Source organism: Hemicordylus capensis, chromosome 5 (genome assembly GCF_027244095.1).
Source record: "Hemicordylus capensis ecotype Gifberg chromosome 5, rHemCap1.1.pri, whole genome shotgun sequence".
Taxonomy (NCBI): Eukaryota; Metazoa; Chordata; class Lepidosauria; order Squamata; family Cordylidae; genus Hemicordylus; species Hemicordylus capensis.
Genome location: NC_069661.1, coordinates 235,299,584 through 235,326,840, shown reverse-complemented (window position 1 = coordinate 235,326,840; position 27,257 = coordinate 235,299,584). Strand labels below are relative to the sequence as shown.

Genomic DNA, 27,257 nt, shown 5'->3' with positions numbered 1-27,257 from the left:
GGTGCATAAGGACATGAATTTAAACTCCCCGCTTTTGGAGTGATGCATATACCAGGTGCGTTGGATACTTCCACCTGCTACTTCCGGTAACGGGGGCAACGGGGTGGCAGGGAGGTACACTGCTGCCCCAGAGGACTTTTAAAACACGGAGCACCAGCAGGGGGGAAGTGGAGGAAGAGGTAAGTGCACTCTCCCTCACCCTTAAAGCAGAACCACCGCCCCCCCCCCTTTGAGCCTCCTCCGCCCCGTTCCGTGCACATCCCTAATCATTAGATTTAGGTGAGAATGCGGACCATTAGCAGGATGAGACTTATCCCCTTTCCTTCAGCTGTCACACTTTTATAGACAGCAGTTCTGTGCCTTTAGCAGCTGAATCACAGGCAGAAAACGAAGTGAACCTTTCCTCAGCATGAAGATGTTGCACTAGTTGCATTTCTGTCTGTTGTAAAGCTAAAGTGTGCCGTCAAGTCGATGTCGACTCCACTTGCTAAAATCAAAGCTGTTGTTTACACAGAAAACCACCAAGTTTCTTGTGGCACTTTAAAGAGGATTTGTAGAGTAAATTTATTATTTATTATTTAATTAACATAGTTCTAAAGCACCCCAAACCTGCATTTCTGGGCAATTAAACTGAACCCCTGCTGAGCAAAGAGAACATATGAAGCTGCCACATACGGAGTCAGACCATAGGTCCAGCTAACACGGTATTATCTACACAGATTGGCAGTGGCTTCTCCAAGGCTGCAGGCAGGAATCTCTCTCTCAGCCCTATTTTGGAGATGGCCAGGGAGGGAACTTGGAACCTTTCGCTCTTCCCAGAGCAGTTCCATCCCCTGAGGGGAATACCTTAACAGTGCTTATATTTCTAGTCTCCCATTCATATGCAACCAGGGCAGACCCTGCTTAGCTTAGCTTAGGCGACAAGTCATGCTTGCAACCACAAGACCAGCTCTCCCCTCCAAAGGCATCTTTTTAAGTACTTGGCTCTCTTACATTTAGCAGGGTCCAGGGAGAGGGCAACTCTTCCATCTCAGCATAGTGTCCCTCCTCCAGTGGCTGTTTCTGGTGTCTTTCTTGCGTGCCTTGTTAAATTGTGAGCCCTTTTGTGGCAGGGAACCACTTTCTCATTCTTTTTGCTATGTAAACTGCTTTGAGCACCTTTGTTGAAAAGCGGTATATATACTTTTAAAATGATAATAAGTAAACGTATAAACAAAATATGTGCTAATCTTTAAGAGGTCATATTCACAAGTCTCTTCGTCGGTTTTTCTGCCACAAACACGGCTACTCCTCTGGAAATTATTCCTAAGAGCTCATCCACACCCCCACACCCTCCCAGCTTCATTGTAACTAAAATCTCTGTCCACAACCCTGCCGGGCACTTTGAATCAAGCAAATTCACAGTCTCGCAAAGAGTAAGGCAGGATCCAGACGCACGCAGCAGGGGTGCACGGCGGCGGCGGCAGCGGCGAATCACAGACACCACTTTTGGAAAAGCCGGTGTATCAGCATCCTCTCTCATACTTCTCAACGCACGTTCCCTGTGCATCTGAGCATGCTCAGAAGTACTGGAATGAGAGAACGTTGATACACCAGATCTCCTGGACCTGCTCAAGAGTCAGAACCCCTGAGAGGTCAGCTAAGGGCGGAAATGAGTTCGGTCAACAAATCATGAGACCTTCTGAGGGCGGAAGTAAGGGATGCAGCCGACGGAAGCGGACTCTGGTATGGGCGGAAGTGCTGTGGGGGTGGGGGCTGTGGCTGTTGCTTCCTTCCCCTCCTTTTCGGTGGCTCGGAGGGGGCCTGGCTCCAGTGCAGGTGAGGGCGTCGCTGTTCCTGGGCTTGGTTTCTTCAGTTGCCCACCACAGCAGAGCGCCGGCCGCAGGTTCGCGTCCCTGGGTCGATGCCATGGGGAGAAAGACTTTGGTTTTGCTTTCCTTCCTTTTTTCTGTGCGTCTCTCCAGGTCGCTGTGGGGCAGGCGAAGTTGCCCGAGGGCGTGACTTAAATGTGAAGCACGGACTGCTTATATAGGGCACTGTCTGTGGGGAAGGGGGTGGGATGCAGTGGGGCAACTTGTAGGGCACTGTTGGGACGGAAGGAAATTCCTGTTTATTGTGGGTGTTCACTGTTTTCATCCCTATGGCGAAGAAACACTTTCAGGCAAAGACGATACTTCCAGGGATCCTTTCTAGAGGGGTCCCTTGCACGCCTCCCTCAGACTAGAGACTGCACGCCACTCTGCCTCTCCTCGTCTTTAACTTGCCTGCGTGTCCTCCTGTTTCTGGGCTTCCCAGAGTCGGGTTGCTGCCACATTGGTTGGAGAGAATTCCTGGACGCAGCTGCCAGTGTAGCAGTGTAGTGGGGTGGGGATGCAAACCTTAAAATCCTGCTTCTTTGCCAGGATTATGAAGTCTGCTTTTCCGTGGAGCTGGGCAGCTGTTTGGCACCGGTTTCCCTCTCTCATTCTTTGCACAGAAGAGGGTTAGGAGCCGCGTTTGACCTCGGGAAAGCCCTTCCCCTCCTCTATGGTAAGGGTGGCAGTGGGTCTCTGGGTTTAGCTGTGAAGCATATGGGCAGAGAGATCGCCCTTCCCTCTAGTTGGAGTCCCACATCGTTCTAGACAGGGCTGTTCCTAGGGGTATGTGGGGCTGGAGGCGAATTAGCATGGAGGCGAATTAGCATCTTCCCACCCTCCTCGTGGGGAGGTGGTTGTGGGGGAGAGTATGCATGCAGCCGCAGATGATTGTGGGGGGAGGAGTTTCCTCCCCAGGGCTGGCCCAAGGGGCGGAGGTGCCCCAGGCGAAGACCACCTGGCTCCACTATTCCCTCTAACAGGGATTCCCAGATGTTGTTGACTACAGCTCCCAGCATCCCCAGCTACAATAGCCTTTGCTTGGGGATTTTGGGAGTTGTAGTCAACAACATCTGGGAATCCCTGTTAGAAGCAACACTGCCTGGTTCCCTTTGCTCACACACACACACACACCTTGCCTGCTTGTGCGTTCCCCCAGCCTATCACCTGCCCCTGCACCCTCCTGGCCACATTAGATGGCAGGCAGGAGAGTGGGCTGGTGTCAGGGCGTACGCAACACTGTCTTCCTGCTCAAATTTCTGGAGATCTCATATCCAGGATGACAATTTTCCTATATCCTGGTCAGAACATCCACTTCCGGGACTGTTGAGGCCAATCCTGGACATATGATAACCATATTCCAGAGATCTAGTTGTCCACTGTGTGGGGAAAAAATGCTGGACCTGATCGACTATAGTTTGACCCACCATGTCCCCTTCCTATATAATCACTGGCCTGTGCTTAGTACAGAATAAGTTCTGGGATATCTGAGTAGTGAGCTTTGTGAATGAATGAATCTTTATTGTGGTCAGTGTCCCATAACAAAAACAAACCAATACAACTCATTTGAGAGAATACAAAAGGGTAGTGAGCTTTGTGTTTTCTGCTTGTCCTGTAGTTTGTTTCTTTTGGTCCTCTTATTTATTTTTACTGTAGACATGACAGAAATGGCTTGACGCGCATTCCCTCCCCCCCCCCAGGAAACTGTGGGGCTAGAGCTAGCTCTTATTTGTTTTTTATTTATTTTATGGAGGACAGGTCTATCAATCGCTACTAGTCTGGTGGCCATAGGCCACCTCCAGCCTCAGAGGCAAGATGCCTCTTAATGCCAGTTGCAGGGGAGCAACAGCAGGAGAGAGGCCTCACCTCTTGCTGTGGGCTTCTCTGATGCATCTTGTGGGCCACTGTGTGAAACAGGATGCTGGACTAGATAGGCCTTGGGCCTGACCCAGCAGGGCTGTTCTTATGTATATCCTGCCTTGCTTGCTTCTGTGATAGTACATAGAGATAATATCGGTAGTGGGCAGTATACAAATATGTTAAATAAATAAATAACTCATTCGCTTCAGTGGTGCTTAAAGTAGAGTGTGCCATCGAGTTGGTGGTGACCACAAAGCCCTGTGGTTTTTCTTTGGAGGGGTTTACCATTGCCTCTTCCCACACAGTATGAGATGATGCCTTTCAGCATCTTCCTATATCACTGCTGCCCAATATAGGTGTTTCCCATAGTCTGGAAAACATACCAGTCATGACTAATTAGTCTGGATTAGGCCCCTCTTATTCATGGTTAATTAGGCCCCTCTTATTCATGGTTAATTAGGCCCCTCTTATTCATGGTTCTAGGGCTAGCCAAATATCCCTGTGTTCTTACGTGTAGTTTAGTTCCAAGATATCCTTGGTGTGCTGAAAGGGCTCCCAGGTGGTCTTCTAACCAGGCAGTTGCCCAGCTCCTCATATTCTTAGCTTCAGCAAGATTGCTGCATCGTGCATGAGAAGTCTGCTGGCCTATTATATTTGTGGGTGGAGACAATTAGAGATTTTTTTTTAGCAGCATACTTAAAGCTCTCACAGAATTACAGTTCCCAGAATTCCTCAGAGAGATCAGCCAGGACATCTAAACTAGTTTAGGTGTACTATACAAACATTTTAACATCTGGAAGTTGCTGTACACTGAGTTGGATAGAAACGGATTCATCTAATCCATTGCTGTCTACTCTGACAGCAGCATTTTCCAACCCTGCTACTGAAAGATCATTCAACTGGAGATGTCAGGATCTGACCATGTGACATACAGCACATGAAACGTGTTCTTTCTTACTGAACTATGGCCTTTTAACATCACATCTTGTTGAGCCTTCCAAGATATCTCAGGCTATTAGGACTAGGCAGCCATTTGGAATAGCATCAGTTTGTTTCTGTTAAGTTGCCTTGCTGTATTTTGAATGGGACTTATATATATATCTATATTTATATCTATATTTATATTTATGGAAGTTTTCCAAACACGCTGGTTCCCATGGTGTGTGATAGACCTCCTTGAAGAGGTGCGCATTCTTACTAAATGTGGTATGGGCTGCTCTCCGACTCCTGTCTTGTTCGTGTATGTCTTTAGGCCCCTCTTATTCATGGTTCTAGGGCTAGCCAAATATCCCTGTGTTCTTACGTGTAGTTTAGTTCCAAGATATCCTTGGTGTGCTGAAAGCACATTGGACATATGTAACTCTGCTCTCTTGAATCTGCCTCTCCTTGTCTCAGCCTGAATTCTAACTATGTTTGAGATCCCCGGATGAGTTTACCCATTTTTAGCCTACTTTCTTGTAGGCTTATGAGATCACCCAGCATTCCGTGTGTCTGTGTCCATGTCCATGTCTGTATCCCACCCCCCATCAACTTTGCAATGCTTGGACCAATATGAACCAAATTGGGTACAGTTGCAGGGACACCTCATCGGCATAGTTTGTGATGATGTCATCCACTCCAATTCAAGATGGAGTACGTGTAAACGTTTGAGGTGCAAGTGGGCTAACTTGTGAACTGCCTAACTGATTTGAACTAAATTTGCTACAGCTGTAGGCACACAGATAGAAAGGAGATCTGGTCTTGTGGTAGCAAGCACGACTTGTCCCCTTAGCTAAGCAGAGTCCACCCTGGTTGTATATGAATTTGAGACTAGAAGTGTGAGCACTGTAAGATATTCTCCTCGGGATGGAGCCACTCTGGGAAGAGCAGAAGGTTTCAAGTTCCTTCCCTGGCTTCTCCAAGATAGGGCTGAGAGAGCTTCTCCTGCCTGCAACCTTGGAGAAGCCTCTACCAGTCTGTGAAAACAATACTTAGCTGGATAGACCAATGGTCTGACTCAATAGCTGACACCTCAATGGTATAATTTGTGGTGATGTGATCCACCCCAATCCAAGATGGCAGACACTTGAACATTTGAGTTGCAAGAGGGCTCACTTGTGGACCACTTAAACGACTTGCACTAAATTTGGTACCGTTGTAGTGAGTGGCACACAGGGACACCTCAATGGCGTGGTTTGTGATGATGTCATCATTCAAGATGGCAGACACATGAAAGTTTGAAGTACAAATGGGCTAACTTGGGAACTGCCTAACCAATTTGGACCGAATTTAGTCCAGTTGCAGCGATAGTGAAAATAAAGTAGTAGGGATGTGCACGAACTGGTCCGGAGGCCATTATAGAGGCCTCCGAACCGATTTGAACGTGGCCTGGTCCAGCGCTGGCAGGGGTCTCCCTTTAAGGGCGGAGAGGTTGCACTTACCCCTCCCTCCGCTTTCCCCCCACCAGCAGTCCATTTTTTGGGAAATGTTTTTGGGGCGGCAGCATTCCTCCCTGCCAACCCCGGCCCTGTTGTGGGCCGGAAATACCGGAAGTAGTGATCACACATGTGCCCGCCACCGTGCATCCACGCTGCCCCCCCCCCAAATTTTTTCACAAAAATGGAGTGCCGGCAGGGGGAAAGTGACGGGAGGGGTATGTGAATCTCCCCACCCTTCAAGGGAGACCCCCGCTGGCACTGGACCACGCCTCTGCGGTTCCGTGCGCATCCCTAGAAAGTAGGCAGATTAGTTCTTAATAGAACAACTTTTTAAACAAAGTTCACATCTATGTAAGAGTATGGTCAGCTCAGGATCAGCTACAGTTACGCCCGGAGGGAAGTTCACATAGTCAGAGAGCTGCTACAGCTTAGTTTGAGAATTACTGTTGAAATAAGGCAGGCATACACTAATGGTCTATTAAAAATGTTTATGAGTAAAGTTGCCTTAGTCATAGAATGAGAATATATTGTAAGGTGAAAGTTTGAAGCGTTAGCAGTTTCATGGGATCAGAGAGCAGCATATTTCTGGAGCTGATCTATGTTTCTTGTCAGATAAAGGCTACTCTTGTGTTATGGTTGTTAACACATCAGCAAAATAATTCCAGAGCTCCTCTATGGAGTTTTCTTGCATACCTAAATGCAGCATTTGTCAACTGATGGAGGCATGCTTATCAAGTCATCACTGAATAACTGCCAGCTCAACTGATTGGCCCTGTGGGAAGTTAAAGGAAAACAGATTTCTGCTCACATGGTCTGTGTATTCCAAGCAGGCCTCTTCTAAATCCTGTAATCTGTGAGTGACATTTTGTAGCAGACTTGAAGTATTTTATACTTTAATAAAAAGATTCCCTGGGACACTAGCATAAAGCAAGTGTGGTGGGATTCGTTTGGAAGTTTGACTCTTTCAGACTTGGGCTCAGTAGGAATTTAGAGTGGTTGGCTGAATGCAAAAAGTAATTGCCCTTCCTTCCTTCCTTCCTTCCTCATATCTTTATACCGCCTGATATGTACATCTCTAAGCAATGTACAAATTTTAATATTAAAAATCTCAGATTAAAATACATAAAACACAATAAAAATATAAAACAAATTATTAAAATTTAGTAGAATAGGTGTGTTTATACACTTTGCTTATTCATCCAATCCAAATGGATCTGATAAATTCTTAGTTGATGATTTCTACTCTTTTGAATTGATCTTGTGTTAGTTTGTGCTCTACTGTGCATACTAATTTCTTGTATTGCTTGGCACTTTGACCTCTGTAAAAACATCCTCTCCCTGCCTCCTCCTTGCTGTACTCCTGAATACATTTAACCCTAAGGCTATTGCTTCATGTGTCTGGCAAAGTAGGCTGTTGCTTACTTTGAGGATAGGCAACAATAAATGTGGTCTAGTGCAATCCTAAACAAGACCAGGAGTCAGGTAGAAGAAGGACTAACATTTGGGAGGAGAGCTGGACTTGCAGTAGCAAGCATGAATTGACCCCTTTGCTAAGCAGGGTTCTACTTGATTTGCATTTGAATGGGATGGGAGTCTATATGTGTGAGCACTGTGACATACTCCCCTTTGGGGATGGGGTTACTCTGGAAAGAGCTTCTGCATGCTTGCTTGCAGAAGGTTCCAAGTTCCCTCCCTGGCATCTCCAAGATGGGGCTGAGGGAATGCCTGCTACCTTGGAGAAGCCGTTGCCAGTCTGTGCAGACAATATAGAACTTGATGGACCAATGGTCTGACTTGATATAAGGCAGCTTCCCATGTTTCATATTGACTCGGAAGCAAGTGCCATTGAACTCAGTGGATCTTGGAGAGCTTAGGATGACACCCCCAGTCTTTTAAGTTGCCACCAGATCCTGTCTTGTTTTTGCTGTCATAAATTAACATGGCTGTCCTGCTGTTAATTTCTTTGCCATTTGTTCTGTTAAGCTAGGGTTGGGTGGGAGCAAGCCATTTGGAATGCAGCCTTCAAGGGAGAGCTGTTGCGGGGTATGTTGCTCCATCTCAAGCTGTTGCACGTTGTAGTGGACAGAAGTAATCTCTTCTCTGAGATGCCTCCCTAATCCCGACCTCTGCCCAAATGCCTACTGTTTGAGGCTTTAGAAGAAGCTGCAGGGTTTTGGCTGGTTCCCTCTCCTCATTGCCTTGATTTCCAGCCAGTGGTATGGAATACAGCTCTGATGAGTATTACTTTGTAATATTCATCTGAAGACGATCACTTCTGGTTTAAGCTGAGCAGCTGAGATCCAGATGGTAGAGATGTGCACGAACCCATTCGGAGGCCCTTTTAAGGTTCGAACAACCGGCTGTTCGGCCGGTTTGAAGGCGGGGGTGGGGGGGTCAGCATATAAGGGCGGGGGAGGGTGCACTTACCCCACCCTCTGCTTTTGCCCCACCGGTGCTCCATTATTCAAGGCTCCTTTCGGGCAGCAGCATAACTCCCTGCTGCCCTGTCCCCTCTTTGCTCGGAAGTACCTGGCGTGCATGCGCACACATGTCGCACTTGCATGTGTGCCTGCCCAACATGCGAATGAGCATGACATGTGCACGCACCGAGCGAGTTCACATGTTGCGCTCACTCGCATTTTGGGCACGCATGCGCGCGCTCGGTGCATGCATGCATGCCAGGTACTTCTGGGCAAAGAGGGGACGGGGCAGCAGGGAGGAATTTTGCCGCCCTGAAGTAGCATTTTATAACAGAGCGCCATTGGGGGGAAAGCGGAGGGAGGGGTAAGTATACCCACCCCCGCCCAGTTCCATGCACATCCCTACCAGATGGTGACTGTTTTGCAAGATCAGGTGGAGTTTTGTTTCATGTTCTGTCCTGAATTCAACCCTGTTTGTTAGGGTTCCATGTAGAAATCTGTTTTTCAAGTAAAACTTGATTATAAAATTCATATCTAGACTAATAACCCCAGGCTTGTAAATAGCCACTCACATGGCTTTTGTGAATTGGAAGTGACACAGTACTGCCCGCCCACCCCCTTTCAGGCTGCTATTGTGCCACAAATGACTAACATCAGGTATGTGTAGGTGAATAAAAACAAACACACACAGTCTCTAGTAACTTTCCTGAACGTACTTGCAAGACTGCCTTATACAGATCTTTGTAAAGTGTGCTGTGAGGTTTATCCTGTGAGAGACTGTTGCGGTTCTCATTTGATAGATTATGGGAAAACCAAAGCTGGGAATTGGTGACTTACCTGAGGCTACACAGTACATCCATGAGCCCTGTGGGGAGGTTAGTGGTGTGCCCGGAACCGCAGTGGTGCGGTTTGATGCCGGGGGTGGGTGGGTCTTCTTTTAAGGGTGGGGGAGGGTGCACTTACCCCTCCTGCTGCTTTTCCCCTGCCGGCGCTCCGTTTTTAGGAAACTTCTTGGCGGCAGCATACTTCCCTGCCGCCCCTTTCCCCGTTCCTGGCCGGAAGCAGTGACTGTGCGTGTGCCCGCCGCATGCACGGACGCACGCATGGTGGGTGCACAGGCAGTCACTGCTTCTGGCCAGGAACAGGGGAAGGGGCAGCAGGGAGGTACTCTGCCACCCCAAGAAGTTTCTTAAAAATGGAGTGCCGTCGGGGGGAAAGTGGCAGCAGGGGTAAGTGCACCCTCTTCCGCCCTTAAAGGAAGACACACACACACCCTGGCATTGAACTGTCGAGCCAGCACTTGTGTGAACCGGTTCGGAGGCCTTTTGAATGGCCTTCGAACCGGTTCGTGCACACCGCTAGGGGAGGTGCTATAGCTCAGTGGTGGAGCATCTGTTTTGCATGCAGGAGGAGGCCTCAGGTCCGATCCCTGGCATCCTCAGTTACAAAAATCTCTGGCAGCAGGACTGGGAGAAATCTCAGCCTGATTTACTGAAGAGCTGCTGCCCTCAGAGGAGACGGCACTGGGGTCAGAGGACCCAACAGTTGATCTCCATATAAGGCTGCTTCCTTCCCATTCGTATGGAACCAGGTCTCTCACATAGAGGTTGTACAGTAAATTCTATTTGAGTTTTTTCCAGGGTGGATTTGATTTAAATCAAACTGATTTAAATCACGATTTAAATCACTCGCAGGGTGGATAAAAATCAAAAAAATCCGATTTAAAGCAAAAAAATCGGATTTTTTTGATTTAAATCGGATTTTTTTGATTTAAATCGGATTTTTTTGATTTAAATCGGATTTTTTTGATTTTTATCCACCCTGCTAGTGATTTAAATCGTGATTTAAATCGTGATTTAAATCAGTTTGATTTAAATCAAATCCACCCTGGTTTTTTCATTTTTGCATTTCAGTGAGATTGGGTTCTGCTGCTTCACCCCATCTTGGTGCCTCTGACTGGGAAGGGGGTTAAAGTTCACCCCATTGCTCCTTGGCGTCCCTCCTTCTCAGTCTCACCTCTCCCCGGGGAGCAAGAGTGCTGCTCAATACATGACGTCTCCTCCTTGTCATCCTCCTGTTCTACCCTGCGCAGCCCACACAGTGCCGTAGGTCAGCTACTGCTTCCCTCAAGTCTGAAGCCTTCTCATGTTTCCCCTCCTCACAGTCAATCATGTTCAGTTATTTGGCATTCTGGTGAGCTTCCAGGCTGCAGTTGCCCCAAGGGAGGGGCATGGCCCTCTTAACTGTTTGACTAGGCTTATTCTTCTAAAGAAAGGAGTGGGGATGCCTGTTGCTCTGTCTTCCAGAACTCAGGGTCTCAACTAGGGATGGCATGAACATGTTCGGGAGGCGAGGGGAGGTTCTTTAAGGCACAGGGAGGGTGCTCTTACCTCCCCTACTGCATTTCTCCCTCCGGCGCTCTCCCCAAAATTGCTGTGCATGCATGTTGGCCACTTCCGGTAGGATGCTGAGCAGGGCTGCAAGGAGGTATGCTGCAGCCCTGTGGCAGTGATTTTGGGGAGAGCACCGGAGGGGGAAATGCGGCGGGGAAAGTAAGAGCACCTTCCCTGTGCCCCAAAGGGCCCCCCTGCCTCTGAACTGGCTCAGGCGCCAGACATCCGAACCGGTTCGGCGGTTCGAAAAGGACTGCCAAACCGGTTCGTGCACATCCCTAGTTTCAACAGCTTCTAATTCAGTGATCTTCACTGTTTTTCAAGCAGGGACCACTTTGGCAGTTTAAAAAAACCCCATCGGTGTGAGTGGTGTGCCGACTTCCTTATAGTACTGCAGTTTTCTCCATGTTGGGAGCAGCCTTTAAGAGAGATGGAGCCTTCTCTTACGAGCTCTGTGAGGAAAGCACTGGGAAGGGCTACACCTCCTAGCACTCCATGCACACCTTCCAAGATGGTGCAGGGGCTCAAGAAGGCTCCGTTTCCCTTAAAGGACCCTGGTGCTGAGCAAGACACAGCACCGCAAGGTGCCAGGGGGACTGTATAGGGCATTCAGCTTCTGCCAAAGCTTCACACAGGCCCAATAAACATTTAGACAAGGAGCCGCACTTAGGCTTGATGTGGGCCACCAATCCCTCCCAGGCCTTACAGTGAAGAACGCTGTTCCGGTGCTTCACAATACATTATCTTGGCAAATGGTGCAACAGCTCTGTTAAGGCAGTAGGGTTCTTCTTCCCATGTTGCAGATGTGGAATTGGAGCTTATTTATCTTGGTATGCCACTTAAGAAAAAGGTTCTCAGAGAGGTTTACATAGAAAAAGAATAAGAATAATGAGATAGGGATATGCATGAACCTGTTTGGAGGCCCTTTTATGGGCCTTCGAACAGATTCAAACACTGGGTGGTTCGGCGGGGGGAGGATAACTTTAAGGGCAGGGGAGGGTGCACTTACCCCCCTCCCCCTGCATTTCTTCTGCCGCCACTTGCTAAAAAACCAGACCGGCGGGGTGGCAGCCTACCTCCCTGCCGCCTCATATGCTCCTCGGACTGGAAGTGACAAGAAGTAGCATGTGCACGTTGCACTCGCTCGTGCGCACAGGCCCAAAGTGCGCACACATACATACTACTTCCTGTCACTTCTGGTCCAAGGAGTGGACAGGGCAGTAGGGAGGTACACTGCTGCCCCACTGGACTGGTTTTTCAGCAAGCGCCGGCAGGGGAAATGCGCAGGGGAGGGAGTGCACCCTCCCCTGTCCTTAAAGTTGTCCCCCCACTGCCGTTGAACCAGCCCTCACCGGTTCCGTCCACATCCCTATAATGAGAATGTGGTTTCCTGTCCTCAAAGGGCTCACAGTCTAAAAAGAAATAAATGGCAGACTCCAGCAACAGCCACTGCAGGGATGCTGTGTTGAGGTTGGATAGGGGCAGTTGCTCTCCCCCTGCTAAATATAAAGAGAATCGCCACTTTGAAAGGTGCCCCTTTTCCCACTTAAAAGGGAGCTGAGAGATAGTGGTGTGCCTAAGGCCAACAAGTGAATTCATGGCAAAAGCAAGTTTCTAATGGGGGACTTCCTGATTCACAGCTCAGTCTCTTAGCTCCTTGACTAATCCACTTGAAATAAAACATTACTAATAGCTGACCATAATAGAAGTATCTCGAGATGCTAACTGTGAAGATCTTCTTCTCTGCCAACCCCCCACGTTCCATCCTCTCATTACTAATGTTCATAGCGAGAATGCAAATGTTATGATCGATGCCTTTGTTGTGACAGAAATTCTCAACTGCTCAAAATAAAATAAAAAGAATTCTGAGCTGTTAATAACAGTGTGAAAATGTAGCTGTGTGTGCCAAAGGGGATTGCAGAAATGCTGTTAGAAAGCTGACATCAGTGGAGCTGGGCATAGCAGATGTTTGAGTGCTGACCGAAAGCTCTGTGATAATGAGAATTTTTGCAATACTGTGTAGCTGAACTGCTGAGGGCTGAACAGTGTCCTGAAGAGGCACATCACATATTGCATCGTTGGAGTCTTTGAGAGATGTATGATTCCTGTTAGTGGCAAAACAAAAAGGTGACTTGCTATTTATTTATTTATTTATTTATTTATTTATTTATTTATTTGATTTCATTCATTCACCTCTCCTCGAACTTCTAAAAGAAGGCCGTTTCTGTCCAAGACAGTAGCTTTGTCTAGAATAGCTGTCTCCAATATGTATCCAAAATGTCTTGGAGAATAGAGGCATATGAAGCTGCTTTATTGATCTAGCTCTGTCAGTATTGTTGACGCTGACTGGACAACATCTCCATAAGGTTTCAGTCAAGGACTCCCCCCCCCCCCCGCCCCACAGCGATACCTGGAGATGCCAGGGACTGAACCTGGGAACTGTGCTCTGCGACTGATTCCTAGCCCCCTTGGTTACATGCTCCCGGAGATTAGCACTTTATGGTGCAAGGTTTCCTAATGGTTGCTGCCAATTCTCAGTTGTGAGGCTCTAGCTCTTTCCAAGCTCCTTTCTCATCCCCTGGAGCAGGGATTCTCAACGTTGGGTCCCCAGATGTTATTGGACTTCAACTCCCATAATCCCCAGCTCCAGTGGCCTTTGGTTGGGGATTATGGGAGTTGACGTCAAATAACATCTGGGGACCCAACGTTGAGAATCCCTGCCCTGGAGGGATGCCAGTGGTTCTACACTGCCTGCAGTGCTACTTGGCCAGGTTGGGCTTCACCTTTCCCTTCTGTTGTGGTTCTCTGCCCTTCACTTCTGTATTGCCTCTGCTTGTCCCAGCCATCTGCTGCACTGTAGCTGAAATATAGAGACTTTAAAATGGTAGAATTGCCCAAATAGAGGGGCATCAAGACGATTGGAGGTGGAGAGGGAAAATAGCAGAGGGGGGCATTAAGAGCTGGAGAGAGGGGGAATATGGAAGATAGGGCAGCAGGGGGTTCAGAGAACCTGAATGGGTGTTTTCCTTAGGGACTTAGGAATATAAGAAGGTGCCTTATACCAAGTCAGACCATTGGTCCATCTAGCTCAGGGCTACTCAACTTCGGCCCTCTTGCAGATGTTGGTCTACAACTCCCATCATCCCTGCCTATTGGCCACTGTGTCTGGGGATCCTGCAAGCTGTAGTCCAAACACAGCTGGAGGGCTGCAGTTGAGTCGCCCTGAGCTCACTACTGTTTGCAGTGACTAGCCATGTCTCTCCAAGGTTTCAAGCAGGAGTCTCTCTTAGCCTTATCTGGAAATGCCAGGGATTGGACCTGGATCCTATTGCATGCAGATCAGATACTCTACCCCTGAACCATGAGGCCCCATCTCTTCCTGTTGCCCTTGCTGCTGTAGTTTCAGCTAGGCCCTACAATCATTATAGGATGTGTTGGAAAGCACACGTGCTTCTATTATAGCCACTTGGTGAGTTCTCCTAGTTCTGCTAGATTATTCAAGCTGCTGCTTCACTATGAACCCCGAGGAGCTCTTCATCTGTAGCATGGGCATAGTGAGCCACTGCGGACCTCGGGCGTTTGCCCAGACTGTTTAATTCTGCCATCAACCACAGATTGACGCCTTCTTTTCTGCTGGACTGCAGATCAGTGGCCGAGGTTGGAGACCTATCCTCTTTGTGGCAAACTATGCAAGGCTGATCACGATAACATCTGACACTAGCACTTCCTCGGGGCTTTTTCCTTGCTTGCCTGCATCTTTTAGCATCCATGAACATACACTTCTGCTTTCAAGCCCTGTTGCCAGCACAGATTCGTTCCTAGTGCCTTATTTACATTGATTACTTTGGCTCCTTTGTGTTGCTTTATACTTGTCAGCCGATTTCCCTGGTTACGTCAAATCTGTTCCGCTCTACTGCGGTTCCACAGCCTTTGGCAAGTTTGCAGTTGTGGCTGGATTGCTGCTCCTGAGCATAACCTTCTTTGTGCTTCTATATATGAACAGAACGTATTGGAAATCTTTCCCCCACCCACCCCCATCCCACTGCACCTTGTTTATTACCTTGGAAATACTGCTGGTTTTTCATTGGCAAAAGCTACTTTAATAAATATGTCTACATCATAAGAACAGCCCTGCTGGATCAGGCCCAAGGCCCATCTAGTCCAGCATCCTGTTTCACACAGTGGCCTACCAGATGCCACTGGAAGCCTGCAGCAGGAGTTGAGGGCATGCCCACTCTGGTACTTAGAGACATCCTGCCTTTGAGGCTGGAGGTGGCCTATAGCCCTCTGACTAGTAGCTGATGATAGACGTCTCCTCCATGAAGTTATCCAAACATCATGAGACAACACAGTATTGTATTTGAAAAATCCCTAGTATAATATGTATGTATTTTGTTTCACCTTCCATCCATGAACTCAAATGCGAAATTGCTGGTCTCCTAACAAAAATATATAACTTGTCCCTACAATCGGGCTCTGTACCAGAGGACTGGAAAGTAGCTAATGTAACTCTGTTTTTCAAAAAGGGATCCAGGAAGGATCTGGGAAACTACTGACCAATTAGCTTAATTTCTGTGCCTGGTAAATTGATGGAAAGCATACTTAAGGACAAAATTGTTAAACATACAGAAGAACTGGCCTTGCTGAAGGAGAGCCAGCATGGCCTTTGCAAGGGCAAATATTGTCTTACTAACCTTTTGGAGTTCTTTGAGAGTGTCAACAGACATGTGGATAAAGGTGATCCGGTTGACATAGTATACTTGGACCTCCTTTGACAAGGTTCTCCACCAAAGGTTCTTGAGTAAATTTAGCAGTCGTGGGATAAGGGGACAGGTTCATGTGTGGATTGATAACTGGTTGAAGGACAGGAAACAGAGGGTAGAAATCCATGGACTGTTTTCACAGTGGAGGGAAGTAAGAAGTGGAGTTCCCCAGAGATCTGTACTAGGACCAATGCTCTTTAAATTGCTCATAAATGATCTAGAAGTTGGGGTAAGCAGCAAAGTGGCCAAACTTGCAAATGACACTAAACTATTTAGGGTAGTGAAATCCATAATAGATTGTGAGGAGCTCCAAAAGGATCGCTACAAACTGAGTGAGCACTCGACAAAATTGCAAATGTGGTTCAATGTTAGCAAGTGTAAAGTGATGCATAATGGGACAGAAAAACCCCAACTTCACATATATAGTGATGGGGTCTGACCAGGAGCTAGATCATGGGGTCATGGTGGACAGCTTGTTGAAAGTGTCGACTCAGTGCGCAGCAGCTGTGAAAAAAGCCAATTCCATTAGGAAAAGATCAAAAATAAAAATGCTAATATTATAATGCCCTTATCTAAATCTATGGTGTGGAACCACATCTGGAGTTCTGCGTGCAGTTCTGGTCACTGTGTCTTAAGAAGGACATTGTAGAACTGGAAAAGGTGCAGAAGAAGACAACCAAGATGATCAGGGGCCTAGAGCACCTTCCTTATGAGGCAAGGCTACAGCATCTGGGGCTCTTTAGTTTGGAAAAGAGGCGACTATGGGGAGACATGGTAGAGGTGTATAAAATTCTGCATGGAGTAGAGAGAGTGGACAGAGAAATTTTTCTCCCACTCTCACAACGCTAGAACCAGGGGCCATCCCACGAAACTGAAGGTTGGGAAATTTAGGACCAACAAAAGGAAGTACTTTTTCACCTATGGAATCAACTTGTGGAATTCTCTGCCACGGGATGTGGTGAATCTGGTGATGGCTTTAAAAGGGGCTTAAAGAAATTCATGGAGGACAAGTCTATCAGTGGCTACTAGTCTGGTGGCTATAGGCCACCTCCAGCCTCAGAGGCAAGATCCTTTCAAATACCAATTGCAGGGAGGGAGGGCATGCCCTCAGCTCTTGTGTGTGGGCTTCTCAGAGGCATCTGATGGGCCAGAGTGTGAAACAGGTACTGGACTAATAGATATGCCTTGACCCTGATCCAGCAGGGCTGTTCTTATGTTCACCTGCATTTTCCTGAATGACGGGCTCATCTTTCACACCTTTACATTGGTGAAGACTTCGCTGCTTTTTGAAATCTTGTGACCATTTATATTATCTTTAAAACAAAAAACAAAAAAACAAGTGTGATCTCTTTTACTGCTCTAGCTTTTAAAAAAAATTATCCTGTCTCTTTCCTTTAAAATATTTACTGCTACAGCCTTATATGTCAGTGGAAGAAGTAGAAAAAAACGTTCAGGACTGTTGGTCTTGATTTTGTAGCATTCATTTAAATTCAAATTGTCACAACTGTGAAAAGTCATAGCCATCTGAAAGCCTGTTTCCATGGGAAATGGGCTTTAAAACTTTACTCCAGCTCTACTGTAAAGGTGAAGGTCTACCTAATGAGGAGCAACACTGTAGCTAAGGATAGGTCTCCACTATAAACTGGTGTTGATTTCTACCAGTTTAAACTGTTAGGGCTTCCCCCAAAGAATCCTGGGAACTGTAGTTTAGCAAGAGTGCTGAGAATTCGCCTAGAGATCTCTAGCCGCCCCTTCTCACACAACACAGTTCCCAGGGTTCCATCTGGAACAGTGTTTCCTCTAACAGGGATTCCTAGATGTCGATGAGTACAACTCCCATAATCCCCAAGCAAAGGCTATTGCAGCTGGGGGTGCTGGGAGTTGTAGTCAACAACATCTGGGAATCCCTGTTAGAGGATTGTTAGAGGATCTCCACTGCTCTGGAGAGGGGATGAGTAAACCAATTTATATTTATAGAACAGATATACTCTAATACCTTCATAACATTGTTAACTGCCAAGTATCTACGTTTTAATCTTCTAGTACTGGTTTCTGTTCAGGTTTCTTGGAAGCATTCACCTAGGATGGCTCATGAGGAGCGATTGGGAGCAGTCCTGGGTTTGGATGCTCTTGCTGCACTGATCACAATGAGAAGTGAATTACCAAGAGCCCAACATTTCATCTGTCTTGATCAGGGAGCTCCTATTTTTTTAAATGATTGAGGAATTTTCTCCACTCTTTCATCCAAGATGAGGGGAATGGGCAGCAGAGGAAATGTATAAAACCAAGGTTTTTCTTCCCAGATACAATCCTGTGGGATGGGTGGGCAAGTGTACGCTGGTCCTTAGTGAGAATGTGCCTTTCCTAGCACACTGTTGCTGAAGCTCCTGTTGTAGGTGCCTGTCACTGTAAGGTAACAATTTACTGTTCCAAATTGGGAGAGTTAGTGGAAACTTCCGACACTTCCATTTCATGCATCAGCATGATATATAAACCATTCGGCTAAAGCAAAACATTTAATACTTGTCAGGTATATTTGTTGAAACTTGATTGTAGAATTCCTCATTGGTCGTTTGGTGCTGAATTCAGTTTAGTTACTACAAGGAGGCTCCGCATTAGTTCTCAGCATGGTGAGAGAAGTAGCATTAAAAAGGGCAAAGGATGGACAGGGCCAGTCAAGGTATCACCACCTGTCCTAGAAAGATGCAAGAGGGAGGGAGGGAGAGGACATTCTCCACTGCAATGGACTGTGGCAGGTGTTCCCAACCTTCGGTCCCCAGAGAGCTAGATGGACCTCTAAGGGTCCAGTGGGCTTGAAGGAGGAGAGCTGGTCTTGTGGTAGCAAGGATGAATTGTCCCCTCTGCTAAGCATGGTCTACCCTGGCTTGCATTTGAATAGGAGACTGTATGTGTGAGTCCTGTGAGATATTCCCCTTAGGGGATGGGGCTGCTCTGGGAAGAGCACCTGCATGCTTGCACGCAGAAGGTTATACGTTCCCTCCCTGGCATCTCCAAGATAGGGCTGAGAGAGTCCTGCCTGCAACCTTGGAGAAGTTGCTGTCAATCTGTGTAGACAGTACTGAGCTAGATGGACCAATGGTCTGACTTGCTAGAAGGCAGCTTCCTATGTTCCTCTAACTAATGGTCTGATTCAGTATAAGGCAGCTCTGTATGTTCATATTATGTTTGAAATAATAGCAATTTTGGAGTGTTCAAAGTACTTCACACGTTCTCAGCAATCCTTACAGCCAGCCTGTTGGTAGGCTGCTGCTGCTGCTGCTGCTATTATTATTATTAATAATTATTATTATCGTCCCCATAGTGCAGTTAACAGCTCTTCTAAGCTCATCTAGTGAGCTTGTGGCAGAAATGAGGTTTGGTTAACCAGGGGACTCCCCAGCTCAGTTAATGTACTTTCTGAAACTTCAAAAATGTAATGAGAATTGGACAACCTCTCTCTTCCCTCGCCTACAATTAGCTGTATTCAGCCCTGGCTGACAAGGTGCAACCAGTATGCAACTCCTCTGCCTGCTCAGTTCAAGTGAATTTAGATTTCTACATTCACTTGTATGGAGCAGGGGACAGTCATTGTAATTGGGAGAGGGTTACTCTCCCCTCCCAGATACAACATGTGGGAAAGAGCAGGGTGAATTAGCTAGTCCTGGCTCTGTTATGTCCCACCATTCAAATGTGCCTTGTGGTGTGCAAGCGAACTGGCTTAGATCTCGCACCTAGCAGAACTTAGCTCAAGGGAAAGTTGGAGTTGGGAAGAAATGGGTAACCGGGAGCCAATCCGATTAGTTTTTAAAGAACAAAATACACGCTTCCAGGAAACTGAAGATGGTGGGCAAGAATTGACCTGCCTCCTCTCCCGAGAACAGCTGTTAAGAGACTCTTTAATGCAATGCTGTATTTTGTGGCTAGAGAGCAGGAGTTTGAAGCAAGTTTTTTTCTTTTTTATTTCTGGAAAGCAATTTCATCTCGTAATAACCTTCACTCTGACCCCTTCCTGAGATAATCTCTGCCAAAAAGCAGCCCAGCCTGCATTGATTGTCTGGTTTATTGATTTTCAGGGCAACAGAAAGCTGGCCTTGAAGAAATAGGACTTACCATGTCTCCTGTCAGCCATTCCTGTTAGGGTACTTCCTGCTGGCTGGAACACTGGGGTGCTCTTAAGACACCCCCCCTTTTTCATAGTTTGTCGTGTGTGTGTGAACAACCCTCAGTCCCCAGGTATGCTGTGTTATTAATAAGAAGCATAAATACTATCTTCAGTGCCAAGTCTAAAAGACAAAATTGGCATTCTGAGTGCAATGGTCTTGGCTGCCTAGAGTTCCCTCTGCCAAATGTCACCCAGTGCTTGAATTACGGTGCGGAAGGTAGGAGGGCCTTTAATGAAATCCACAAGCCGCACCCTCTGACTCTCCCTCCTATTCTAGCTAAATAATGGCTTCCAAAAACAGCTTGGGGGGCCCACATAGCAGCTAAATGGTGGCCCTCCCCATAATTTGAACACAGATGTGCGCTCTACAGACTTCCTGGCAGTGCACAGAGAGAAAAGGAGTGTACTTCACTTTGACTTTGTAGCATAGGGAAGATAAGTGAATGGAAAAGCAAGGGAGAGGAGAAGGGAATGCGGAGACTTTTGTGGTAGTTGTGCCCTGACTTGATCTGTGGTGGCCTCCCACCAAAATAAATAAATAAATAAATAAATCCAGCCTTCCTCAGTCAATACAAAAAGCATCCCAGAAAATGTTTTACATTGGACACCACCAAAAGTTTTTTTGTGAGTTGGATCAGGAAGGCCCCACTCTGAGTGCAGGTGCACGCACACTGCCTTGATACTCCCGCCCAGAACAAAACTAATTCTGCACAGAGATGAAAAAAATTAGAGAGAACACTGGTTGGGTGACACAATGCTTTCTCTGCCACCGTTTCAGCAGTTGTTTGGGACTGATCTTACCTTTGCAAGCCTTGCAAGGAGCACCTCTCCTCACACTCCTTGAAAAACTTGCAAGGAGCACTAGCAGAGAAGAGGAGGCTGCTGGCAACCTTCCCTGCTCCCTCCCCCCCCCCGTGCCACTTTCAAAACTTGTAAGGGTTTTGGTATTGAAAGGGGGTTGGCCCCCCACCAGGGGCATGGGGAAAGGCAGCATTTGGTGCTTCACCTCAGTTACCACAATACCTTGGGCCGCCCATGCCATGGAACCATCTGATTCAATACTAATTGGCTGTGGTTATCCTGGGCTTCAGGCAGGGGTCTTTCCCTGGCCTACCTGGAAAGGCTAGGGGTTGAACCTGGGACCTTCTGCATGCAAAGAGTGTGTTCTGCGCCATTCCCCCATGCAGCACGTCGTACTGAAAAATGTTCAAGAAGAGGGCTGAAACAGGCATGTTGGGTCACACAAAGGCTCCGTTGCGGCTGTGTTCTTGTGAATCTGTCCTGCGATTTTCGCCCCGTTGGAGCAGGAAGTTCAAACCTCTGTTTTCCACTCACCACATCGGCCTCCTTGTTTGCGTCCCACAAATGGACCGGTGCTTGTGGCTTTCTTTCAAGCGAAAAGTCGGTGGCCGGCTCTCATTATGCTGCCCAGCTGCTTGCCCCTTCTGCCAGCTTCTCTGGAGTGTCTGGGGAGTGGTGGCTGCCTTGTTTAATTAGCTCACCCCGAGACTGGGCGAGGAGGAGGGCACAGCTGGAGAGACATTCCCTGTTGGGGCTCTTGTCCACTCCAGATCTTGGGGGGCAAACTCCACCTGGCCTCTCCCGCTGCAGTAGAACAATATATCTTGACAGCAAAGGCGGCCAGAGAGCGTTCCCCTTGGGAAGGCAAAAGCTGTTTGAATTACGTTGAGCTCAGTTCTTAAGATCTTTATCCAGGCTTGTGTGCACCGGAGCTGTGTTTAGACAAGTGCCAGGTAATGAAAGCAACCCTAAAGTGCAGCCTGCCGGAGGGCCTAATTACACCTCTACTTATGTGTGGTCCCCCCCGCCCCTCACCTCCGCATCACTTCCTTCCACCCATCAGATGATGATTAGGTCTATTTATAGGGGAGAGACCTTATTATTCAGTGCCGTGAAACTCTTGCCAATCAAATCAGTGCCATCTGCATCTTTGATTGCTGCTTAATAACACTGTGGAACACAGTTTAATTAAAGCAGGATATAAATAGACTTCACCTTTTTCCCTCCCCCCCCCATCGTTTTGACTTAACCAGGTTTCTGCCACCTCTTTGCTTATTCTAAAGAAATGCAAATGGAAGGATGCTTGGCTTGGGACTGACACGTCTGTCTCCTCCCTCCCACCCTCAAGCGTAATCAGCGTTCTCCTGCACTCCCAAGATTTGGCTATCTGATTTTTGCTCCTTTGGAGCAGAATGCACAATGCTTTTCCAAACACAACAGGGCCACTCATCTACAGAGCAATGCAAATAGGGTTTGATAGAATATCAGAGTCGCATTGAAAGTGTTTGCACGTTCAAGAATTACTTGCTAATGTTAAATTGCCTAAAGCGTTGCGAGGAGCAAAACTTGGTGAGTGTTGAGAGAGACTGTCCAGAATAACCGGCTGCTTTCTCTGCCCCTGCCCTTTTCAAATCTTCCATTTGCCCCCAGAAAGTGCTTACAATAAATATTGGTTGCTCCCTTCCTGTGCCGAGGGGAGCCAAACCTCCCCCCCCCGCCTTTTTTTTTCTTTTTATTTGCTGCCTTAAACAAAGTTTCTGCATTTAATATGCCTGTGACTGCCCTTTGTTCTAATAATGTTTAGCATTTTTATAACCTATTGAGAGGTCTGCTAAGAAACAGGTTAGAACTTTATTAAATTATATAGTGAAATAAATGTCAAGCATTCATAGTCCTTTATCTCAGTAATCCTTACCTGTAAAACAACCTAATTGTGTTATCTCTTTATTGCAGGGTGGCAATGGCTGAGGTTGGGAGCCAAGTTGCCTGAGGCTACCTAGTTAGCTTGTAGCTGAAATGAGATTCAAGCCTTCCTGGCTCTCTCTCAGTCCAATCCTAGCTACTGGTTGCATATGAATGGGAGACCTGATGTAAGATATTCCCCTCTGGATGGAGCCGCTCTGGGAAGAACAGAAGGTTCCAAGTTCCCTGCCTGACTTCTCCAAGATGGGCCTGATAGAGATTCCTGCCTGCAACCTTGGAGAAGCCGCTGCCAGTCTGTGTAGACAATACTGAGCTAGACAGACCTATGGTCTGGCTCATTATATGGCAGCTTCCTGTGTTCCTATTGGTCTATCTAGCTTAGTATAGTCTACACCAGGCCTGCACAACCTTCGGCATGCCTGTGGATGTTGGATTACAACTCCCATCATCCCCAGCCACAGTGGTCAGTAGTCAGGAATTTTGGAGTTGTAGTCCAAAAATAGCAGGAGGGCTGAAGAAGCAGCCACTCCCTTCTGCTCTCTGGTTTTGTTTTGATGCAAGTTCACATGCCGTGCCTCTGTGTTCTCCTTCTAACCAATGGGGGGGGCCTCTCTAAAGAGCTATATCTGCACTGCTAAAGAGAGTATCCCTCTTATCATGCTAATCATTCTACGTCTAATCTTCAGTGTTTTCTGAAAAAGTAGCTTAAAACCAGCATTTTAAAAACCCAGAAATACCCTGAGATAATCTAGAGTTCGCAAGACAAAGTCCGGTTTGTGTGTGGAGTGGGTCCTAAGATCTCAAAAGGACTTCGGGGTACGTTTGGCTGGTGTGCCAACACACACACTCTCTTCCGAAGGAGATTCAGAGTAATATCCATGTCTGTAAAGCCTCCAGGGTTCCAGGCAGTCCTCTTTCCCAGCCCGATCTGGAGATGCCAGGGACTGAACCTGGAACCTTCTGCATACAAAGCAGGTGCTCCACCATGGGCTACAGGCCCGTTCTCGGAGGAGTCTAGTGCCTGACAAGAATTGAGCTTTCACTTTAAGAGCTGGTCTAGTGCCAGTGAAAGATGAATGCCAAGGGTTGGGTGTGGGGATTTGCGCTTCAGCCCCCTGGGTTCATTGCTAGCATAGCTTGGCTTTCTTTGATTCAAATGCAGGGGAGGTATTGTGCAGCGTACTCATGATGCAATCTCCTTGCCCTGGGCTCCTGTACTGACAGCTTGTGCCTTTGGTGGTGGCGTTCCTTATATAGCACCATCATGTATGTGATGCTTCACAACAGGTCCCTGCTCCAAAGGGATTACAGGGCACACTGAAGAGGAAGAGAAGGGAAACTGAGGCAGGGTTAAGTGGAATCGCTTGCATTTCTCTCAGTGACATCTAACTTGACTGTAGTTACACACTAGGAGGTTGTCCAAAGGCTTCATGGCATTGGCTCTTCTCTATCTCTCTATGTGTTCCCCCTATTTTGGAAAAGGCACCAAATAAAGCCCTATTCAGACTTTTATGTGTGTACAGATTGCTGTATGCTTGTACCTGTGTTTGTGTGAATGACTGGATTTGCATTCATTTAAAAAAGTGAAGCTGGATACAGGCCTCTCAAATGCATGGTGCAGATAGAAAGGATACTGCTGCACCTGTGCTCAACATAACATGTGGATAACTGTACCCATGTACACTGTACACCTTTTATGAGTGCTGAACATAACTTGTGAATGGGACTTAGGTGTTGGGGTCACAAATTAATTCTAGGTATTCTGTGCAGGCATTATGCCTTCTCTGTTAGCTAGGGATGTGCACAGTGTTTTGAGCTTGAAACGTTCCGTCTCGAAACGGGCCATTTCAGGTATTTCAAGCTTGAAGCAGATCACCCTTCAAATGAAGGGCCTGTTTCGAGCTCAGAGCGGAATGACCCCATTCTGAACTGGCTTCCGACTGGCTTGCGCTCTCCTTGCTTCTTGGTTGGCTTATTATCGTACAAATCAAGCTGATTTGTATGATAACAAGGTAACCAAGAAGCAAGGAGAGCGCAAGCCAGTCGGAAGCCAATGCCAAAACCAGTCAGGAAGGGCAAAACAGGCCTCCAAAATGGCTCTCAGAACACTCGAAACGTTCCGAGCTTGTTCCATCAGGACAACTAGCTTGACCAGCTGTTCCAACAGAATGTTCCAGACATCTGCATTCCATCCCAAGCTCAGAACGGAATGCAAATCCTGTTCCAGGCACATCCCTACTGTTAGCTGAGCTAAAACTCACATACCAAGTCTTGTCTGTAGATTATCAGTTTCTCCCTCGAAGTAGGAGGTCACGGCTCACAAAGGGTTAACTTCCACTCCTTGCTCCCGATAGACAGGAAATCCCAGGTGTTTTTCAAGTAGCTGAAGTCCGTCCTCCTTCTCCCAGTTTCTTATTTATGTGAGTTTTCCTCTTTCCTTTAAAAAAATTTTTTTTTAAACTGTGTGACCATGATTTGACTGGCACATGCAGAACTCTTATTTTCTTGAGGTAGGGAAGTGGCCATTTCAAGAGTGCTCAGATTCCATAACCTGAAGCCGTCCTCTCAGCTAAGCAGAAGAATGGAAAGTGAGTTGTAGATCGCTTCCAATGGGCCGCCTCCTAGCCTGTGCTTGGCTCACTTCTGTCACCAAGGGAAATAAAAGCCTCTTTGACAACTTCTCATGTTCGTTTTTGAACCTTGTAACTTCGAGGGTTGCCTTTTTGTTTCTCTTCCTTGTCATTGCAGAGCACCAGCGTGTCACCTTGAATTGATCCTTCTTAATGCTCTTGACTCATTTTGATGATGGAACTGCCAGATCCTATGATCCAATGAGTCTGATGTTCTCTTTAGCATTTCTTAACAAAGGGAGCGATGGTACCACTAGAAGAAGGTGGTGTCATAGTTGCTGAGGAAATGAAAAGTAATTCAGCAAGCAAGGCAGTTGCTAGTCAGGAAGCCCAAACTCTTCTCCTGTCACTTTGCCCTTGTGCCTTAATCTCTAATAAGACATGGACTTGACTTTGACTTCTGAGCATGTCCTTCCAGAAGTGAGACTGGAGTTTGGCAGGGGCTGGCAAACGTCTGGGCCCCAAGGCTGCTCACAGTCCTGCTGCTGCGCCTCTTGGGCACCCAGTGGGAAATGAGGGCCTGTGTGCCCCCCCACTCCAGTCCTTGATGGTGCTTCTCTTGCCAGAGGATCCTCAAATCCTCCAGCTGGCCTGCAGACAAGTATACTGTATGGTCATGAGGACTAGTGTGCTGCTAGCAACAATGGAGACATTGAGAGCCAGTGTGATGTAGTGGTTAGAGTGTTGGGCTGTGACTGGGAAGACCCAAATTCAGGACCCTATGCTCACTGGGTGACTCTGTGCCAGTCACTTACCTCTAATCTTCCTCACAGGATTGGTGAGGATAAACATAACTCTGTTCACCACTTTGGACTCCTTGGAAGAAGAGTGGGATCTACCTGTAAATAAATAGATGGATGCCAAGGGCAGAAGGATGAACAAAATCAACTGAGCTTGTAAACAATAATGACATTTGTGAGCTTAAAGTTGCTTAACCTCCTCGTGTTGTCAGCACACCGCATTTTTATCATGGTCATTTGGCAACAACCCTGAGCAGTCAGGGTGGCTTGAAGAGTTGTGTTTAGGCACCCTCAGCTGCAGAAGTCTAGATGCTGCCACCGATTGATTGATTGAAATGTTTATATACTGCTTTTCAACAACAAAGTTCACAAAGCAGTTTGCATAACAGAAATGAAAAGATGGTTCTGTGTTCCAAAAGTGCGCGACACAATTGGAAACGACTCAGTGCTGGGATGGAGAGGGACAATATCTACCATCTTGACAAATGTAAGAATGTCACCACTTAACATGTGCCTCTGCAGTATGTTTTGATTTCTTGCTCCTGCTTTACAAATGGGGAGCTTAAAACAATTCGGTTGAGGGTCAGATTAGAAACGCAGGTTCCTGCTATCAAGATATCGACACGGGCCTGAATAAACCTGAATAAGCTGTTGATTTTTCTCTGCAGGGAAAAATGGGTACTGCAACCCAGAAGTATTTCCTAGAAGGCCAGGCTTATTTGGTTCCCCTCATCCAGCCAGACCTCCGCCGAGAAGAAGCCATTCACCAGATAGCAGATGCACTTCAGTACCTGCAGAAAGTCTCAAATGATATCTTCAACAGGTATGGCTTGGCACAGGGCTGCACTGCTTCAGCCCCCCTGCAAATGTTGGACTACAAACTCCATGATCCCTGGCTATTGGCTTCTTTGTCTGGGGATGATGGGAGTTGTAGTCCCCAAACAGCCGGAAGGCCGAAGTTGTGCAGCCCTGGTTTTGGTGTATTGGGAGCTGGGAAGCAGAGAATTGGAGATCTGCATGGTGGGGTGGGGTGCATTTGTTTAATGGCTCACTTATTTCTCAGTCTCTGGCCACATCATAGGTCAAGAGGTGGCACAAGCCGGAATCTGAATTGACCCAAATCTCCTCCTCCTCCTCCCTGCACCCCTGACTTCTTCTGCATAACAGTTCTACTCTGTGACAGGGATTCCAGATACCTTTGTCTCCAGGCGTGGGGTTCCTGCCTTACAAATTAAGGACTGGGCACTTGCTCCCCTGGACACATCTTCAAAATATGATTCCCTAGGATCAGTGCC

At 47.2% G+C, this 27,257-nt stretch overlaps 1 protein-coding gene across 4 annotated transcripts in view; it reads left to right on the top strand.

The window, feature by feature from the left end:
* The first annotated feature begins 1,575 nt into the window (after positions 1–1,575).
* The window catches only part of WASHC1 (WASH complex subunit 1), a 63,175-nt gene continuing 37,493 nt past the window's right edge, over positions 1,576–27,257 (top strand). Inside the window, exons 1-2 of one of the 4 annotated variants that reach the window (XM_053255286.1) lie at positions 1,576–1,725; positions 26,631–26,785. In XM_053255286.1, coding sequence (XP_053111261.1) covers positions 1,672–1,725; positions 26,631–26,785 — 209 coding nt within the window. In that variant the 5' untranslated portion in view covers positions 1,576–1,671. Of the gene's footprint in view, positions 1,886–24,886; positions 25,013–26,630; positions 26,786–27,257 lie in introns of those variants that run through there. The other 3 variants (XM_053255285.1, XM_053255287.1, XM_053255288.1) reach the window with 3 other exon arrangements.